This window comes from Entelurus aequoreus, linkage group LG08 (genome assembly GCF_033978785.1).
Source record: "Entelurus aequoreus isolate RoL-2023_Sb linkage group LG08, RoL_Eaeq_v1.1, whole genome shotgun sequence".
NCBI classification, from domain to species: Eukaryota; Metazoa; Chordata; class Actinopteri; order Syngnathiformes; family Syngnathidae; genus Entelurus; species Entelurus aequoreus.
The window spans coordinates 49,636,298-49,654,367 of record NC_084738.1 but is presented as its reverse complement, the minus strand read 5'-3'; the positions used below and the strand labels follow the sequence as shown (position 1 = coordinate 49,654,367).

The following is an 18,070-nucleotide window of genomic DNA, read 5'->3' as shown; positions in this document are numbered from 1 at the left end:
AAGTCTGAACTGGAAAAAAACAGTTTAGAATTTGAAAAAGAAGGTGAAGATGTGAAACTGTAAAAATAAACATTTCATCTGAAAAATGTAAAGGATCAAATATCAAAATATATGAAACTGAAAAATTAAAATAATTCATTAAAACAAATTTAAGTGTGAATTAAAAATATATATTAAACTTTAAAAAAAACGGTGTTAATTAGTTTTAATACATTGATGTATTTTTCAACATAAAAACCTTAACTTTCAGTTTCAAAGTACATTATTCCAGATACAAAACTTTTGGCCCTGATTTACATCTATACATAACCATCTATTATTTTAATTTACTTTTTACTTGTATAAAATGTAATACATTTTGCAGATTGGTAACATATTACTCCCCCAAATATCGATATAAGGTTGTTGTTTTTTTAAATCACAAAAGCACAAAAACACAGGGCACAGACAAAATATTTGCACTCACAGTATATATAGTATAAAAAGACCAAGGTAACCTTCCGTAATATGCATGTATTGGACTATGAAATGAAAACCCATGCAGCAAAACATTTGTTGCACAATCTGTGGACGTTTGTCGACAATAAGGAAATCATATTATCTGTATGACAGAAGTGAAGCCCCTATACGGGGACATCCATATGGCAAACGGTACACCAAAGTATACACCGTATATACTGTATGCTCGTGCTCTTGGCTGCATGCCTTAAATTGTGGCAGCTGCTTCACCTAGAATGACTCATAATACCTACGAAGGTCACATGCCTTATGAATGCTAATTTTTGCATTAAATCGACAACAAGTCGACAAAAATTAATTTTAAAGCAAAGTCTGCACCGTGGATTTACAATATTACGGAATGCGAAGGCAGCTCAATGGAAAGTGGACATTTGTGTCTGTGTGTGTGTGCGTGTGTGTGTGCGTGTGTGTGTGATTGTAGGTTTGGCCCAAGCTTCTGTCTCTCCATGCAGTCCAATAATCTCTTGAATTTAACTCCATAAATGGTTTTCATTTATGGATGATAATAACTTTTTGCATCATTATGAGTTTTTGAAACTGCTCCAATATTAAATTATTTTATTAGACACATTAAACGACTAGCTATGTACTGTTTAGTATAAAAAAGGATGTTGATGTCGACCACTCAATTTGTGGCTCAGTTAATCCTGCATTTGTCCTGACTCCGTGTTTGATATCCTTCCTCAAAGCTTTCCACTGTAATTGAGACTGCAGGTTAGTATAAATATGTATCTATATATCTGTTAGGGCTGTGAATCTTTGAGCACCACACGATTCGATTCAATTCTTGGGGTTAACAATTCGATTTAGAATCGATTCTAGATTTAAAACGATTCTTGATTCAAAATCAATATTTTTTTTTTAAATAACATTGGGTGCCAATTCTATGATTAATACATTCCTTCATGAAATAGATAAACAGCTCTAATTCTATCCTAACATTTAATAAAGTCAAATACGTAATGTAAGGCAACAAGAGAAGTATCCAACATTTTTATTTTCTATAGTAAATCTATACAGCAGATATGGGCATCTATATCAACAATATGATTTGCTAGATAGGACAGATAAAAAAGTCTATATATATATATATATATATATATTTTTTTTTTAATTGTTTATTTTTTTCTCATTGATTAAGAATTGTTACAAATAATATGGCTACCGTGCTAAACACCCCAGCTGTCATATTGTGAGGTTTGCCAATGCTACAGCAGTAGTGGGATGTATTATTATTTTTAAATACATATTGTTTTATACACAATTGTAAGCATTTATATTTTTCACAAATTTTTACTTATTTTAATACACATTCTCATTAATTCAACACATTGTAATGAACATATAAATAAGCCATTAACAAGAGTGGGTGCATGCTCACTGCTTCGAGTAAGATAGCTCACACATTTCCACAAATACATTGAGTAGATTACAGTAAGGGCCAATTTTCAGTTAACTTTACTGACTTCATTATGTCTCCAATGCAGCAATGTGCCATGTAAGTGACAATTAATATCAATGCTCAAAAAGGATGAAACGGCCACCAATATTAGTCGCAAATGTGTCGCTTATTTCTTGACTAAAGACAAAGTCTAAACTGACTAAAACTCTTCTGCGGGTGCTATTTTCCGGCTATATTTAGCACATATAAAATCTTTGTACAAACTGGCACAGTTACACACACAGCTGTGAGAATGTAGGAGATTGTGCCACAAAGACAGCCGGACAGATCAAGAATCCTTCGTCCTATGTACGTCTATGCATATTTGGACTGTCAGGAAAAAAATATTATTAACGATATTGTCTATTCAGCAATGTAATTTTATAATTGTATATCTGCTGGCAGGCACGGTGCAGGCACGGTGAAACAGGGGCTATTGAGTGTGCCTCGTAATATGAAGGTCCTTGGTTCGATTCCGGGGCTTGGGGTCTTTCTGTTTGGAGTTTGCATGTTCTCCCTGTGACTGCGTGGGTTCCCTCCGGGTACTTCGACTTCCTCCCACCTCCAAAGACATGCACCTGGGAATAGGTTAAGTTAAGTTAAAGTTAAAGTACCAATGATTGTCACACACACACTAGGTGTGGTGAAATTTGTCCTCTGCATTTGACCCATCCCCTTGATCACCCCCTGGGAGGTGAGGGGAGCAGTGGGCAGCAGCGTAGCCGCGCCCGGGAATCATTTTTGGTGATTTAACCCCCAATTCCAACCCTTGATGCTGAGTGCCAAGCAGGGAGGTAATGGGTCCCATTTTTAAAGTCTTTGGTATGACCCCTGATGCTGAGTGCCAAGCAGGGAGGTAATGGGTCCCATTTTTAAAGTCTTTGGTATGACCCCTGATGCTGAGTGCCAAGCAGGGAGGTAATGGGTCCCATTTTTAAAGTCTTTGGTATGACGCGGCCGGGGTTTTTGAACTCACAACCTACCGATCTCAGGGCGGACACTCTAACCACTAGGCCACTGAGTAGGTTGATTGGCAACACTAAATTGGCCCTAGTGTTTGAATGTGAGTGTGAATGTTGTCTGACTATCTGTGTTGGCCCTGCGATGAGGTGGCGATTTCCGATCTGCTGGCTGACTTAAGGGAATGATTAAAACAAATTCAATTGATGCGTTTGGGTGTCTGCTAGCGTGATTTGTTTTTTTTAAATGCAGTTGTTTTTTTTCATGCAGGAAATACATTATCATAAATTGTGCTGTTAAAGTTAACACAATAATAACACCTTAGAGGGGAACTGCACTTGTTTTAGGAAATCTGCCTATCGTTCACAATCATTATGAGAGACAAAAAAACAGATGCATTTTTTTAATGCATTCTAACTTGTAAATAAACGTAAATAAAAGTCAGCTTCCAGAGGAGACAATGGGAGGGTCCTTTATCCCGCCTACAAAGTCTTTTAAATAATCATTCAAAAGCCACCAACAATACTCTATTTATATTTTGTGACCTGAATATTAACCGAAACACAAACAAACAATTTATAGCAGCGCCATGATCACTAGCTTGTGTTGCTACATGTTGACATCACCGGCTGGTGAGCTGATTCCTTGCCTTGGGGCTTGTGGAAGTTTATTTTAGATCATAAAAAATTCCCCTCAATTTATTAGTAAAAGGTTGAAGACATAATCCGACAAGTTAGTTAATTTTGATAGCCACTTTAGACCCGGTAATGACGAGAAAGACACAAAAAGACGTTGGTTTGCACCCACCCTTTTTTTTTATCCCTTGGCAAGGATTATGATTCATCCATCCATCCATTTTCTACCGCTTGTCCCTTTCAGGGTCGCGGGGGGTCGCTGCAGCCTATCTCAGCTACGTTCGGGCGGAAAGCGGGGTACACGGGGATTATGATTCAATCTTCATCTAAACAAGACTATATCAACATCCTAAAAGTCGGCATCCCAGTGAGAGCAGACATTGTACAGTAAGTGATGTTTTATTATGTTTGTTGGCTCTCATGAAGTCGGCAGTGAGTAGTAATCAGTGATGTTGTTGAAAGAAAAAGTGAACGCTCTGATGCGTTTGCCAAATTAATGCGCCGCTGTATGCTTAAAATGAGCAACATCCGTAAATATTACTTGTAATTACATTATAGGCAGAATAGAGCGACTCTAATAGGCTCTATTGTAGAAACACTTTTGCTTGCATTTATTTACTAATAGGAATGCATACAAAAAGAAAACCATATGTATTCCTGTCTTACATAAGGATTGTGAATGAAAGCGGAAAAAAAGGGCAGTTACCCTTTAACGATAAGTTCCTTTCATGGTGCAATTTTTTTTAAACGCGATTAACGCACTGACTCTTTTTAGGATAGGATAGGATAGGATAGGTCTTTATTGTCATTGCAACAAGTACAACGAAACTAAGTTTTTAGCACAAACCCGTTCAAGATTAGACAAACAATCAGTGTACAGGGTTACAGAACAGGAACGCTGATGGGTCGCCATGTGGCGCCCCGTAAAAGGTGGGAAAAAGGCAAACCGTTGGGGAAGAAGATGAGTAAAAAAATACAATCTAGACTGGGCTCCTAAGGGGGCCTAGTCTGGAGTGGGGAAAAAATTCCATGCCATGCACTCATAAACATGTTACATTTTTGACCCACTGTCCATTTCGTAGTGCGGGAGATGTACTGGCGTTCAATTACTGTTGAGCCACAAGCTCGAAAATAGCGAGCAGAAATACACAAAGAAAAGAGTACATTATGGAAATCCAAAGTCCAAAGCTATGGCAAGTCGTTCTCCCAACAAGACAAGACTAATTTGTCTTGGATCGCCATGAGACGACATCATTGGTGCAAAAGAGTGCTGGCGCGCTTTGCCATATGCAGAGAGGTGGAGCTTTACTTCCCTGTTTGGATTACGGTTGAGTGCATTGATAACATAAAATGTAGATTTTTACACTAACTGGTTTAGTAAAATGGAATAGAAGTTCAGCAGAAAAGAAAGAGTAGGCAGGAAGTCTTGAGTAATTTTTTACTTTCACTTAGTCAAAACATGTCAAGACACCTCTTCTCATACCAATCACATACTTCCGGCTTCACAATAATAGCGCTACACATCAAATCCGGTCTAACTACAATAACAAAATGAAAGCTTATCTTACATTATAATCATGCTTTTTTCTGTAATGTAATCTTTGATATTTATACCTGGTAAATTGAAATAAAGTGTATATTCTTTTATAACCTGTTCTGATTGATAGTCCGCAATTACAGAATGTTTAGCAGTCTGAATGTTACATTTTATTAATAAATAAGAGAAGATTAAAACATTGTCGTGCAGAGATATGAATACCATCAACTTGTACAATATGTAATGTACAGAATATCAGAATAATTTATTTAGGTAGAAATGTCACAGTAAAAATTTCGTGTTATTAATGTGTGTAACTGATATCTAAACATGATGTAGCTCCTCTCCTCTGAATGTAAGTGCTTCTACAGCAGGAATACAAATTCTGTATTCCTACAAAATACAATATCTGGCAAGATTAAAACACACTGCGGGTAATTTTTTTAAAATCGTGATTAAAAGCGTGTTTATGCCCATTTTGTGTTGAGCTGTTTAAAAAAGTATAATGTTTAAAAAATAATTTCATTAAAGCAAACTAATTGTCCATTCGCTATTAATAAAAACTTAAAAATTACCATATTTTTCAGACTATATGGCCTACTTAAAATCCTTTCATTTTTTCAAAAATCGACAGTGTCCCTTAAAACCCAGTGCGCCTTGTGCATGTATTCACTTTGCTTGTGCTGACCTCAAACCAACTGAATATGGTACATGGTGTAATGATTAAATGTGACCTGTAGATGTGCAGTCACACATAAGAGATACGTATGGAGTGCAGGTTGACGCTTGTTCAATAAATTACTCTGGTAAGGACCTTTAAGACCAAAACTGTGATGTTTCACTGAGAATATAGAACATTACACACAGCACTCAAAAAAGTGTCAACATGTTTTAGTACAACTTTGGTAAACTATAAAGTCGCACTGCTTAAATTGATTGTTGCCGCATAACAGCGATCGTAGTCAGACGTAATGTGCTTTAACATACGGGTATTATTATGGAGTGTGTATAAGGACCCCAAACTAGCACCTATTAAAATAAATGATCTGGCATATTTATTTCGATTTGACTCAATTTTTTTGTTTCTATTCTTATCTGTTGGTACCCCCTGTTCTGTATTTGGGATCTGCCTAGGTCCCGAAAATTTGCGTGCGCCCGCATACGTAGTTTGCGCCATAGTCAATAGCCTCCTTGTTTTTCTCTATTATCTCGTTGTGGGGCATTCATCCTCCGCTGTTGCCTAAGTAGTACAAAGTAGCTTACAGTTCTAACTTACTGTATAAATGTCAGTAGACTGCATATGGAATTGCTAATAACTACAACAGGAGCCATGTGAATAAATACACCCACAAAATAGCGAATCCTAAAGAGACGGTCAGAAAACAGCTTGAAGACGGTCTGTAAAACATAATCTATGCAAAATATTGATCAAAGAACTACCATTACATGGTATGTGTACCACAAGGAAGTGTTTTAAATGTAGAAAAAAATAAATCATAATATGACCTCTTTAATTCGCCTTATAATCCGGTACACTTTGTGTATGAAAATAGACTCAAACAAACCCGTTTATCGACAGTACGCTTTATATTCCGGCGTGCTTTACAGTCAGAAAAATATGGTATCTGTCCAGGGTACACTTATTAATGCTGAAACATTATATCTATCTGAATTACTGTAACGTATATATTGCATTGTATTTGTCCCGGCCAGAAATCTGTGTTCTAAGAACTCCGGCTTATTAGTGATTCCCAGAGCCCCAAAAAAGTCTGCGGGCTATAGAGCGTTTTCTATTTGGGCTCCAGTACTCTGGAATGCCCTATCGGTAACAGTTAGAGATGCTTCCTCAGTAGAAGCATTTAAGTCCCATCTTAAAACTCATTTGTATACTCTAGCCTTTAAATAGACCCTTTTTAGACCGAATGATCTGCCGTATCTTTTCTGCTCTGCCCCCCTCTCCTTGCCCTGATGTGGGATCTGAGCCGAGGATGTCGTTGTGGCTTGTGCAGCCCTTTGAGACACTTGTGATTAAGGGCTATGTAAATAAACTTTGATTTATTGATTGATTGATTTGTGATTGTTGCGATTAATTTAGAGTTAACTATGAACAAACTGTGATTGTCGCGATTAGATATTTTAATCGTTTGACAGCCCTAATTATAAATATATCTCCTATATGACAAAAAACATCTTGCCATATGCATTTTCTTGCATTTGGATCACAGCCTACCCGCAGAGCGTGTCAGTGTGCTAAAAAAAGTTTCTGTTGTCTAAAGATTGCGATTGTACTGCAGAAAAGTTTCTACAAATTATAGGTGTGTTGCTTGTTAAGCAACATTGCAAAACAGCACAAGTTGGAGAGCATAATAATATGAATATGGCGGGAAAATCCTCATTTAAAAACAGCGGTGTGCGCCACTTTTGTACTTTTTATCAATTGTACACACAGTCTTAGTAGATCACACGCAACACACCTAGTCTGAACACGCTATTTAACACGTTATTTTAATCTTAGTAGATCAGGCCTAAAGAGCATTAGACATCATACAACCAACCCATGTTCATGAATGCTAAAGTTCTCATTGATTCTGTGCTGTTACAAGATCTCGAAGAGGAGATTACCGTATTTTTTGGAGTATAAGTCGCTCCGGAGTATAAATCGCACCGGCCGAAAATGCATAATAAAGAAGAAAAACACATATATGTCACATTTTTGGGGAAATTTATTTGATAAAACCCAACACCAAGAATAGACATTTGAAAGGCAATTTAAAATAAAGAATAGTGAACAACAGGCTGAATAAGTGTACGTTATATGACGCATAAATAACCAACTGAGAACGTGCCTGGTATGTTAACGTAACATATTATGGTAAGAGTCATTCAAATAACTATAACATATAGAACATGCTATACGTTTACCAAGCAATCTGTAACTCCTAATCACTAAATCGGTTGAAATCTTATACGTCTAGTCTCTTACGTGAATGAGCTAAATAATATTATTTGATATTTTACGGTAATGTGTTAATAATTTCACACATAAGTCGCTCCTGAGTATAAGTCGCACCCCCGGCCAAACTATGAAAAAAACTGTGACTTATAGTCCGAAAAATACGGTACCCTTCCTGACTTGCCTATATTTTAAAAAGAAAGAAACATATGAACAACAACAGCAGGGGTTAACAAAATAGATACGACTGCAAATCAACCACAGAGATAAAAGTAAGTGTAATGGTTATTGTATGTATCTGTATGTCTTAAATAAACATTAATATTATAATTTAGTTCAAAGCAGTCCATTAGGATGTTTATTTGTGATGCTCGTGTGGTTGGCTTTGGAATGCTGCTGGTGGAAAAAAACTAAACTAATAATTGTCTCAGAAAGGTAGCTCACATAAGGAGTTATTGTTTTATTATTGTTTCATTTACTCATTGTATTTAATATTTTTACCTGTGTATTTTAAATATCTTTAATGTGTTCTGTGTACGGTATGACTGACTTTTGAGGTCATTCATGTATATTTTATGTATAAGATCTGACTTACACTAAAACTCGACTTACATCCTTGTGTAGAACAAAACTTATTCATAACCCGAGGACCTCCTGTATTCAGCCATCCCTCCTCGTTAGAGGAATATTGCACAATAACAAGCTACCTTTAGGACCAGTTTAACTTAAAACACAATTGTATACAAGACACATACGAATGGGGTCCTAGCTCCATCAATTTGCAGGTATTTGGCCTGGAAAATGTTGAATAACCCAGATCTAACATTTGAAAAGAAAAGACAATCGGATATCACTCCAATATAAAACAAAAAGTATCAGATTATATCAGCTAACATTTAACATTTCTGATATAAGCACTCCTATACAAGCAAGCCTGCAGCACATTTCCTTGTGCAAAGCTGGACGGCCAGTTACAGCTGAATGTCCTCCAATATGCACACAAGGTTGCTCTTTTCTTGTATTTTAGTGAAGTAATTTACAAAAGGTAAACATGGTGGGCTATTAGCCTGGCAGTTGGCAGCTATACAACATCCACACACATAAGCACACAATATCACACAAGCTAGACATACGTAATTGAACAATATTGCAGTCTAAAACACCACATTTGCAAATAAAAAGAAATAAATCAAATAATTATAGCTGCATGTTACTTACGGATAGAAAGTCTCCAAGGCAGAAGCTTATTAGAAAGTATCCAGGAACAAACCTGCCAGCATAATTCAATTTACTGTGTCATAAACTTCATTTTATGAACTGTTGTGGCCACCAGGTGTTATAAAAAAAAATTAAAATGCAACTTAAAGGGGTTATATTATGATTTTCGGCCAAAACCCTTCGAATGTGTCTCCGCCCTGTCAGCCATGTGTAGTTTTCAGCGCTTCCAAGTCGACTAGATATAGATTAGAAATTACAACGGTGGAGGATTTTAGCATGCATGTGCATGTACGAGCCAGTCTGCCCCACAACAAGAGGATAGAGAAAAATACGGAACATACTGACTACAACTTTGGACTACAGCTGGATAAAAATGGTGGACTCACACAAACCTCTTCAGGTAAACCACTACCATATTTAGAGATACTCTCTGACATAACTAAGGCAAAATATAAGTCTACAATTCCAAACGACTCTTTTGACACAACTTTGAAAGAAGGCAACATTGTTTTAAAAACATCTCTGCCATGCCTCCATGGTTTGATTTCATATTTTTGGGACTTAAGGGGATCACCAATGCACCAAAACAGGTGCCAAAGGTAAGGTAAGAAAAGCAGATTTTTTTCTTCAAAATTGTACTTCTTTAAGGCACTACCAGTTTTCCGTTTGTGGTACTGCTTTGGTGAGTTCGGATTGTGTGTTATAAAATAGTTATTTCTCTGGATATGGTGTCCATATGCCAGGCACACAATGTTAAAATTGAAGTTTTCAGTGATGCAAGGTGTAGAGGTACAAAACTCAAAACCAGTGAAGTTGGCAGGTTGTGTAATTTGTGAAATAAAAACAAAATACAATGATTTGCAAATACTTTTCAACCTATATTTAATTGAATAAACTGCAAAGACAAAATATTTAATGTTCGAACTGAGAAACTTCTTTTTTTTTGTGCAAATAATCATTAACTATAGTTACTGACAGTGGTTTTCTGAAGTGTTCCTGAGCCCATGTGGTGATATCCTTTACAGACTGATGTCAGTTTTTGATGCAGTACCGCCTGAGGGATCCAAGGTCATGGGTATTCAATGTTACGTGCAGTGATTTCTCCAGATTCTCTGAACCTTTTGATGATATTACGGACTGTAGATGGTGAAGTCCCTAAATTCCTTTCAATAGCTCGTTGAGAAATGTTGTTCTTAAACTGTTCGACAATTTGCTCACGCATTTGTTCACAAAGTGGTGCCACATCCTTGTTTGTGAATAACTGAGCATTTCATGGAAGTTGCTTTTATACCCAATCATGGCACCCATCTGTTCCCAATTAGCCTGTTCACCTGGAGGATGTTCCAAATAAGTGTTTGATGAGCATTCCTCAACTTTCCGAGTCTTTTTTGCCACTCGTGCCAGCTTTTTTGAAACATGTTGCAGGCATCAAATTCCAAATAAGCTAATATTTGCAAAAAATAACAACGTTTTCCAGTTCGACCGTTAAGTATGTTGTTTTTGCAGTCTATTTAATTAAATATAGGTTGAAAAGGATTAGCAAATCATTGTATTTTGTTTTTATTTATGATTTACACAACATGCCAACTTCACTGGTTTTGGGGTTTGTACAAGTATCAAATTGTTCTAACTTTTGGTTCGTTACAGACGGGTACTGATTTTCCACACAGTACACATTAAGTGAGGGACAGAACGTGTGCTCCTCATCTATTCAGTAAACAAATGAAGAAACAAGCTTGGGGCGGCATATGAGAGAACAACAAAGAGGATTCCAAAGCACTTCCAATGATAATGCATCATCCAAGAATGTCTCATTAGTTTTTAGTTCAATATACAGTGCATGCAGTATGTTATCCAAAAAATGCAGTTTATACATCGATATAATAAGAAAAAACTCACCATACTGTCATAATGAATGAGCTCCAGTTCATAGTCTGGCAGTATATCGGTCCTTTCATTCACCAGAGCCAGGGCCATCTTAGCGGCAGGGAGGCAGGCTTGTCCTCCAGGCCAGCCTCCACTCATGGGAAAGAGAGCGCCAATGTAGAGCTTCTTCTTGCCTAGAGCTGGACAAGAGCAGGACAGGAGCACAGCGAGTGTCAGAGTCAGAGACAAACCGAGAGTGGAAACGCTGTGAGGGTTGATTCGGTTCAGCGGCGCCATGATGGCTGGAGGTCCTGCAGTTCAGGCTCAAAACTATTTGATGAAGTGTAGTTTGTTCCAACAGAACTTTTTGAGGCTTATGAGTGAGGAAATTAATCCATCAACACTCAAGGAAACATATTACTATTAGGTAATGACTTTGTCGGATGGGGAATAAACCAGTGTTAGTCCCAGGTAACAGAACTTCCAGATGTTTCTTTCAGCTGCACTTTGAACTTGTCTTTGAACATTGCCCAAGGTGCTGACACTCTCAAGTTCAGACCGTTTCTAGGAACGCCAACAAAAATGTATCAAAAATCCATTACAGCAAAAGAAGCCTGCAAGGGTTTGATTGCACTCGGAGCCACTTGGTATCCGTTCGTCAACCGGACTACATTCCCGGCTCCAAATGGGCACACTGGTTCTGGAGCATTGCAGAACACGAGCAACGTCTGTTTGATTTCATACAGTGGAGGGAAACAGGAGAAACCAGCTGGCAGGAAAAGGTCTCAAGATAAAAAAAGGTATTCCAAATGCGGACTCACGGATGGAGGAAGAGGAGAGAAGGTTTACTGCTGACGGCAGACTGAGGCTGACTGCAGCAGCACAGCGGCCGCGTGTGGGTGAGGGTGAGGGGAGGAGGATGAGGAGGAGGCGGGAGTGCGGGAGGAGGAGGAAGAGGAGGAGGCTGTTTTCTATATTTCACAAACCACTTTGAATTTGCACTCCCATAACATAGCCGTCATTTATCTTCCACAACATCACCTCCACCTCTTTTGCTCTCCTGCTAACCCCTCAGCCCCCTTTTCTACCTTCATCACCGAGCATACTACTTTCACAATTCTAACAAATGCACCTCATTAATCAAATCATCATCCAGTGGTCATCAGAGCGGAATTAATTTATTCCAGGCTCAGTCCGACCACCACTAGAGGCCGTAGCTAAACCAAGCCTCAACACAAGTGCCCTGCACTGACCTGTTGCCTTTGGAGCAACACATCCCACAAAGATATTGTAACAGACCTAAAACGGAATCCTAATTCTCCCCCTTAGTGTCACGGGGTCGCAGCTCACTGCGGGGTCGTTCTCCCGGGATGCAGAACGGACAACTCCGGACAAAGCTTCCTCAACCTTAATGAGAGCAAGACCGAGATCATCATCTTCGGCTATACATCTCCAGTCTCGTTTGTCAGTGCTCTAGGTCCTCTGGGTGTAAACATCCGGTCCTCCGTGAGAAATCTCGGTGTGATCTTTGATAGTGCCTTCAAATTCACCAAACAGGTCAGCTCAGTGGTTAGTACCAGCTTTTACCATCTCAGAACCCTCGCAAAGACCAAGGCCTATCTCTCCCAGAGCGACCTGGAGACTGCTATCCACGCCTTCATCACACACCGGCTAGACAACAATAACTCACTGCACGCTGGCATTGATCAGGCATCACTCCGCCGTTTGCAGCTTGTGCAAAACGCGGCTGCCCGTCTCCTCACCAGTACCAACAAACGCGAGCACATCACCCCAGTGCTGGCCTCACTCCACTGGCTCCCTGTCCGTCACCGCATTGATTTTAAATTACTTTTGAATGTTTTTAAATCCCTAAATGGTCTGGCCCCACAATACCTGACCGAGCTGCTGCATCACCATACCTCGTCTAGAGCCTTGAGGTCAGCTGACCAAATGCTTTTGGCGGTCCCCAGATCCAGGCTAAAGACCAGAGGGGACAGAGCCTTTTCCGTTGCCGCCCCTAAGCTCTGGAACAGCCTTCCCCTCCACATTAGGTCAGCCCAGAGCCTGGGTGTCTTCAAAACCCTCCTTAAGACCTACCTCTTCTCGCTGGCCTTTGACCCGAGCTGAGTCCGCCCACTAGGCCACCATTTCTAGCCCCCCCCCCCCCTCCCACCCCTTCGCTTTAGTTGTATTTTTCAATTTGTCTCACTTTTATTATTATTATTTTTATTCTGCACATTTTTAAACGTTTTTTTCGACCCCTTTTACCGTATTGCATTTGCACTATCTTGTTTAGCACATTCATTGTTTATGTTCTTTGTTTGTTTTTGTTTTGCTTAGTTTTTTGTTTTTTGTTTGCTCCATGCTTTTTTTAACCTGTAAAGCACTTTGGTTCAATCTAAAAAGTTGTTGAAAACGTGCTATATAAATAAAGTTGACTTGACTTGACTTGACTTGAAAGCGTGAAGGTAGGAGTATGATTTATTATCACAGCTTAAACCAAAAACAGGAAACAAGCAAAAGGAAAGCGTGCCGTTCGCACGAAAAACTAAAGAAACCCAACTTAGCACTGGAATCATAAATTAGGAAATTTACTACCTGAACAAACAAGACTTACGTGGACCAGGCATGAAGCGAACAAACAGCATGAACTATGGCATTGCATCAAACAATGATGCCAGGCCGACTGACTGGCAATGGCAGGCTTAAATAATGCCTCTGATTAGTGCTTGGGTAGCAGGTGAGCGGCCGAACACTAATCAGAGACAGGTGAACATAATTAGCAACCATGGCAACCAAAACAAACTCAGGGAGGCGCACAAACAGGAACTAAAAGGAGTCCAAAACTAACAGAACATAACTAAACAAAACATGATCTAGACCACAGATCATGACACTTAGATTGTGTTTTAGAACTTCGCCCTTGGTTTTGCACGTTCACGTCGAGCAAGTGATGTCACAATTCTCCTTTAGGGTTGAGGTAAGGGCTAAGGCTTAACCCGAATACCCCCCCAAACCCCATGTTTTAGCCCTTCCCTCTTTTTTTGTGCGTTCACATCAATCAAGTGGTGTCCGAATTCTCCGTCAGGTAATGGAGAAGGGCCAAGTGTGAGAGCCGTAGAGCCCTCTAAGCCAGGCTTGTCAAACTCATTTTAGATCGGGGGCCACATGGAGAAAAAATCCACTCCTAAGTAGACTGGATTGGTAAAATCACGGCACGATAACTTAAAAATAAAGACAAATTCAGATTGTTTTCTTTGTTTAAAAATAGAACAAGCACATTCTGAAAATGTACAAATCATAATGTTGTTGTTTTTTTTACATGTCACGGTTAATAGTATTCTATCTTTATTTGTCGTTATTTATAATTTCTGAAAAAAAAAATGTGATAATGCTCATCAGTCAACTCATCGGTGTTAATTTTCAATCTATCAAGATAAAAAGATATCAAAATCAAATTACAGGATGTTATTTATGTAGTTTACTCATTTTCCTCGACTGGTGTTCTAACATCATGTGGTTTTTTTTTGTTTACAAATGTAGCATAATCTACAAAGATACAAATAATTGTTATTGCGACATCTAGTGGACACATTTAGAACAGCAGTTTCTGACATTAAAAAAAGGCGGCTAATTTTTATACTTAGCAAACTCATACCGCATTCGGCTCACGGGCCGGATCAGGCCCGCGAGCCGAATGTTTGACACCCCTGTTCGAAGCGAAGTGAGCTCGAGGACCTCCCTAGAATATTGAGGGAAAGGAGAAACTTCACATATTACACTATGCCTGCTAAAAACGATGGCAGAAAGCAAACTAAGAGTAGTCTGGGAAAGTAAGTTATACGCTTCATAGGGGTGTAACGGTCCGTGTAACGGTCCGTTTCGATACGGGGGTTCCGGTTAGGTTCGGAAGTGTACCGAACAAGTTTCCACAAGGTAATCAAAAAGGTTAATAGGTAATCAAAAAGGTTAACCAACGAGCGAGATTTCTCTACAGAATTTCCTCTCTGGTCAACAAAAGCACCTTGAGGATTCTGGCGGGAACTCTCGTTCAACCCTTTTTCGATTACGCATGCACCTCCTGGTACCCTAGCACCTCCAAAACCCTCAAATCTAAACTCCAAACATCTCAGAACAAGCTAGTCAGGTTACTTCTAGACCTCCACCCCAGATCCCACCTCACTCCTACCCACTTCTCTAAAGTGGGCTGGCTCAAGGTGGAGGACAGAGTTAAACAACTTGCACTGAGCCTAGTCTATAAAATACGCTACACCTCCCTGATACCGAAGTACATGTCAAACTACTTCCTTAACGTAAATGACCGCCATAACCACAACACCAGGGGGTGCTCCACTAACCACGTTAAACCCAGATTCCGAACTAACAAAGGTCTTAACTCATTCTCTTTCTATGCCACATCAATGTGGAATGCGCTCCCAACAGGTATAAAAGAAAGGGCATCTCTATCCTCCTTCAAAACCGCAATAAAAGTTCACCTCCAGGCAGCTACAACCCTAAACTAACACCCTCCCCGGATTGCTAATAATCAAATGTAAACAATCAAATGCAGATACTTTTTCTTTTTCTTATCCCTTCTGATCTCTCTCTCTCTCTCTCTCTCTCTCTCTCTCTCTCTCTCTCTCTCTCTCTCTATGTCCACTACTTGATGTCCATACACCCCCCCCCCCCCCCCCACAACCCTGATGGTAAATAATGTAAATAATTCAATGTGATTATCTTATGTGATGACTGTATTATGATGATGGTATATATGATAGTATATATCTGTATCATGAATCAATTTAAGTGGACCCCGACTTAAACAAGTTGAAAAACTTATTCGGGTGTTACCATTTAGTGGTCAATTGTACGGAATATGTACTTCACTGTGCAACCTACTAATAAAAGTCTCAATCAATCAATCAAAAACATATTAAGTAGCGTAACGCACGTTGTGTAAACAATGCACACCGAGGCACAACACACGGCATGCTAGCAGCTAACGGGCTACGATAGACTGACCATACGTCCTCTTTTCACCGGACATGTCCTCTTTTACGGAGCTGTCAGGGCGGAGTTTCTTAAATGCCTCAAATGTCCGGCATTTTGAGTTAGGGTTGCGTGTATTTTCAATGTACGTTCAGGGTTAAGAAGGGGTTAAAAACAAAACAAATTGTGCGCGCAGCAGCATTCGTGTGGGAGGGGCAGAGACAGAGAGAGCGAGAGAGTTATGATAAACGCGCATGTGTTGCCAGGCTCTGCTTTTTATCCATAGATTTATCAGATTTAATTTTTTATTATCTATAGCAGGGGTGTCAAAAGTGTGCCCCGGAGGCCATTTGCGGCCCACAGCTAATGTTTTAAAGGCCCACGGCACATTCTAAAAATACTATTAAAATAAACAAAAACATAACAAAAGTGAAATAAAAAAGCTTAAAGGTGAAATGTAATTTAGAAAAAGTTGCAATGTGTCATGATCTGTGGTCTAGATCATGTTTTGTTTAGTTATGTCTTGTTTGTTTAAAACTCCATCAGTTTCTGTTTTTACGCTTCCTTGTTTGGTCACCATGACAACTGATTAGTTTCACCTGTCCTCATGTGACTCACGCACCTGTTTCAATCATGACATTATTATTCAAGCCTGTTTTGCCAGTGAGTCGTGGTGGCGACATTACTCTGATTTTGCTCTGTTCATGCCATTGATTCATGCTCTGCCAAGTAAGTTTTGTTTCATGTCCATAGTTTCTGCCTATGTGTTTGTTTTGTTCCCTTCGCCAAGTTTTGTGCCTCCGCTGTGAGCGCTTTTTGTTTGTACCCTTTTTTGATTAGAAATTGACAATGTTAATTTCTTGCTCTGCCCATGTTGGATCTACTCTGTGTTTGCTCTGTCCATGCCATAGTTCTTGCCACGTAAGTTTTGTTTATTCATGCCACAGTTTAGTGAGTTTTTTAGTTTCATGTTTCATGTCCTAAGTTTTTTTGCCTTTGCTTTCACATGCGTTAGGCACGCTCGCCTTCGGGTTGTTTTCTGTTTTTTGTAGCACTTTAAGTTCAAGAATAAATCATGTTCCTACCTTCTACCGATGCCCGGTCAAGTCCGTTTGCATCACGGGAAAACAATCCTCGCAGTAAGCTGCGAAAAACTCCACATCCTGACACAATGTTGACCGATAAAACAAAGCTGTTTTTTTTTTATTTCAAACTGTCATTGCTCAAAACATAATTTTGAATCAATATCAATGTTATTATGAATTATTGACCTATCCAAGGTTCCGATTATTTCACATCAAATATTCCACTAAGAAAAATATTTTTGGTGGAAGATTTTGCAAATTTGGTAAATAATAACCCAAAAATGTATATTTTGTTGTTTTCTTACTGTACCGAAAATGAACCGAACCGTGACCTCTAAACCGAGGTACGTACCGAACCGAAATTTTTGTGTACCGTTACACCCCTAACGCTTCATTATTGATTTTCATAATAATGACGCTCATGGTTTTGTTCAGATGTTCATCAGTTGCTACACCATATACCGGTATTGGCTACGTTTTAATTGTTTGTTATATTTGTTATCGCTTGTTAAAAGAAGTTTCATTATACTTTGCTCAAAGAGCTGTAACTATATTATTTATTGTATCAATGTAGAAAGAGTAAAAAGCACAGCCACATAAGCCACATTTTCAATTGTTTGTTTATTGTATGTTTTCACGGCTCAACAAGCCTGCAACGGGTTTGAAGCTGAATACTTGAGTGACGTCTGAATGGCTAGGGGCATATATTTAACACATTGCCATGGCACTAGATGCTTAAGCTAAGGGGAGTGGGGGTTAAGAAGAAGGGGGAACTGGGAAGAGGGAGAATTCGGATTGAGCCAAAGTACCAAGAGTAAAGTCCTAGTACCTAAAATGTACAACAATTCTTCTCAACAAAAGAGGAGA

General features: G+C 39.0%; 1 protein-coding gene across 2 annotated transcripts in view; it reads right to left on the bottom strand.

Moving 5' to 3' along the window:
* Nucleotides 1-18,070, bottom strand: part of LOC133656006 (gamma-aminobutyric acid type B receptor subunit 1-like) — a 507,931-nt gene that overhangs the window by 321,494 nt on the left and 168,367 nt on the right. For both annotated transcript variants that reach the window (XM_062056726.1, XM_062056725.1), the window contains one exon: nucleotides 11,163-11,329. In XM_062056726.1, the coding sequence (XP_061912710.1) occupies nucleotides 11,163-11,329 (167 nt within the window). The remainder of the gene's footprint in view (nucleotides 1-11,162; nucleotides 11,330-18,070) is intronic.